General features: G+C 45.8%; 1 protein-coding gene across 1 annotated transcript in view; it reads right to left on the bottom strand.

The window, feature by feature from the left end:
• fam222aa (family with sequence similarity 222 member Aa) overlaps nt 1-3,347 on the bottom strand; it is an 88,749-nt gene that overhangs the window by 34,514 nt on the left and 50,888 nt on the right. Inside the window, exon 2 of the mRNA XM_008418709.2 lies at nt 2,393-2,535. Within this exon, the coding sequence (XP_008416931.1) occupies nt 2,393-2,489 (97 nt within the window). The 5' untranslated portion in view covers nt 2,490-2,535. The remainder of the gene's footprint in view (nt 1-2,392; nt 2,536-3,347) is intronic.

Consider the following 3,347-nt stretch of genomic DNA (forward strand, 5'->3'; position numbering starts at 1 on the left):
CTTTCCGATTGTTTGGGACATCTGGAAAACGGCTTGTTCGGAGAAGACGAGGTGAGCGCTACCACCAGTCTTGTCTCATGCCAACTGTAAAGCATCCTGAAACCATTYATGTGTGGGGTTGCTTCTCAGCCAAGGGAGTCGGCTCTCTCACAGTATTGCCTAAAAACACAGCCATGAATAAAGAACGGTACCAAAATGTCCTCCGAGAGCAACTTCTCCCAACCATCCAAGAGCAGTTTGGTGATGAACAATGCCTTTCCCAGCATGATGGAGCACCTTGCCATAAAGCAAAGGTGATAACTAACTGGCTCATGGAACAAAACAGAGAGATTTTGGGTCCATGGCCTGGAAACTCCCCAGATCTTAATCCCATTGAAAACTTGTGGTCAATCATCAAGAGACGGGTGGACAAACAAAAACCTGGGAATTCTGACAAAATGCAAGCATTGATTGTGCAAGAATGGACAGCTATCAGTCAGGATTTGGTCCAGAAGTTGATTGCGAGCATGCCAGGGAGAATTGCAGAGGTCCTGAAGAAGACGGGTCAACACTGCAAATATTGACTTGCTGCATTAACTCATTCTAACTGTCAATAAAAGCTTTTGCTACTCATATGATTGCAATTGTATTTCTGTATGTGATGAAAACATCTGACATACAYACATGAAAACCAGAGGGCAGCAGATCATGTGAAAATATATTTGTGTCATTCTCAAAACTTTTGGCCATGACTGTACGATCGCTCCATGCATGTTCAGTATGAGGGATTGCTGCGATGCGAGTGATTGTCCACGGTCGGTCCAGGAGGACTGAAGGCTGCAAGTCAAGGACTCAAAGCAATTTGCTGGGATTCCTTAGATAGAAATTTTTGAAACTACTTTGAATAATGAACTGACCTTAATGCAGTTAATGCAGTTTGAGGATGGATTGAACTGTTGAACTGTTTGAGGATGTGTGACTGAATTGAAATGACTGGTTTGCCTTGGGATTACATTTTTTTGTGAGATGACATATTTTTGTGAACTGATTCCTTGAAAGAATCCTTTGTAACTTTTGGGTAAAACTACTGGATTCAAACCCACTGTGCCCATCAGGAGGATTTACAATCAGCTCGAAGGAGCTCATGTGTTTTCCATGTAAACAGCAGCTGTAATACATTCAAGGACAGTTTACTGCAGAGAAAATTAACACTTCTCTCACTTATTAAAAAGGTGCTTATCTAAAGCGCCCGGGAGAAATTCACTTTCTTGATGGCTGCAGCTCTCTCTAATCCCAGCCGGGTCACAGCCAGCTCTGTGAGGTCTTTCACAGTTCTCCACCCTCGCTCTCCTCTGTCCCTTTACTGCATTTTGTGAGCAGACAGAGGACGGTGCTCGGGGAACAAACGCAGCAGCTGCCACGCTTTAGATGCGGCCGGCACGTCCAGGGCCAGACACTGTAAATGTTTACAGACCCTGAGGGTCAGCGGGGCCAGCGAGGCCCGTTAAACAGTGTCTGTTCAGCCCTGTTGTCACGACTGCACAATCAGCAGAGTTAAACAGCCTCCCCCACAATGAGTAGCCAAACAACTCAGCAATCCAAGGTCTAAGTGCAAATTGAATAAAACTGTTTAGAATTCCACAGGGCGGCGAGGGAACAAAGTGACAACAATGGAAACTTTTCGTTCACCTCACTGTCCTGGTGAACCACAGACTAAAGCAGATTAAACAGTAAGGACAAACACACAGGGTTCCTACACATCTGTCGAAGAGGCTTTTTCATTCTCGGCTCTCCAGATTTCTCAGTCTTTAATGGTCCTTGTGAAATTTAAAATACTAAAGATAAACATGCTTATGACAGGCATTTCTACAGTGTGGTGACAGAAGAGAAGAAGGATACAAGAAAGGAGAGAAAGGAATGTTCAAATGAAGGAATGGAAAGACAAAAGAAGGGCAAGAAGTAGGGGCACAAGAAGGAAAGGAGAAAATATGCAAGGATATGAGGAAGAAATTAAGTTGTAAAGGAAGGAACGACAGAAAAAAGGCAGGTGTTACCAAATGATATCAGAATGGATAAAATGAGGAAAGAAAGAAAGGCAAAAAGGAAAGAAGGAAGGACAGATATAAGGAAGAGAATAACAAAGCTTGGACACAAAGATGGGATTAAGCATATCAAGAATGAAAAAGAATAAACAAATGAAGGACCATTAGAAGAAAGGCCATAGCATTTAGACACACAAAGTCTCCAAGTCCAAATATTTTTCCGTACTCATCCAAACCTGAAAAATACTGAAATCAAATTCCAAAATTTTCCAGGCTTTCTCAGACTCTGTAGATCACCTAAACGTAGGCATCCTGAGTTGAAGCAGAGCCGAACACCTGACGCCCGCCAATCACTAGTGTTGCTAACTTACATTTCCGTCCGAGGACTTGCGGTGGCTCCAAGGTCTTGCTGACACACACCGGGTGCTGGGGCGGGGGGTTCTGCCTCCTCTGCAGACAGGCCAGCATGGCGAGGTGGGCACAGTATTACAGCCGGGGGAGTTCTGCGGACAACCTGAGTCAGAAGGAAAAAAAAAAAAAAAACAAGGACGGATGTTAAAGCAAGTAAGATACGAGGTCAAAGCTGTGGATGGCCGGGCCTGGGAGCCACCGGGGGCTTTCTCACCGAGGATTTAATTGGGAAGCATGCCTACAGCTGCCTGCCTCTCAGCTCTGTGTGTTGAATGATAAACACACACCTGCAGAGTGTGGAAGTGGGGGGCGGGTGGGCACTGTTGACACGGGAGCAGAGCAGAGTCCAGAGCAGTCACTCTGCAGCTTCAAACAGCATATCCACACAGCCATTCAACCGCATCTCCTGTCTGTAGCTCCGAAAAAAAACCTTTCACAATCACAGAGAAAACAGCAACACTCAGCCACATCGGGCCACATTCTTTCCAGGGCAGTGTGGATGTGGTGATTGATGACGTTATCTATCGAAAGCAAAAAAAAAAAAAAAAGAAAAGGGAATGCTGAGAAAACAACAGTCGGTCTGCTACGACTTAACATGCAACAGCTCAGGGGGACTGTCAGGGAAGGCCTGGGGCCCCGAGCTGCGTCTGGATGCATGTGTTGAACTGTACAGTCGCATGTGAAAGTGTGTGTGTGAGCAGATGTGATGGGATGGGAGGGGAGAGACTGCCAGCCGTACATCAGGGCTAGTGACGGCACTAATCAATCTCCCTCTAGGCCATAAATCTCCAACTCTGCTCCCCGCCGCCACCTTCACTCAGGAACACGGAGGCAGAGGCGACTGGTCTCCTCTCAAAAAGCCCATCGCATTCCCAGAGGAAGCACAAGACGTGGTCAGATATAAATATGAATATA

Source organism: Poecilia reticulata, linkage group LG9 (assembly GCF_000633615.1).
Source record: "Poecilia reticulata strain Guanapo linkage group LG9, Guppy_female_1.0+MT, whole genome shotgun sequence".
Lineage (NCBI taxonomy): Eukaryota > Metazoa > Chordata > Actinopteri > Cyprinodontiformes > Poeciliidae > Poecilia > Poecilia reticulata.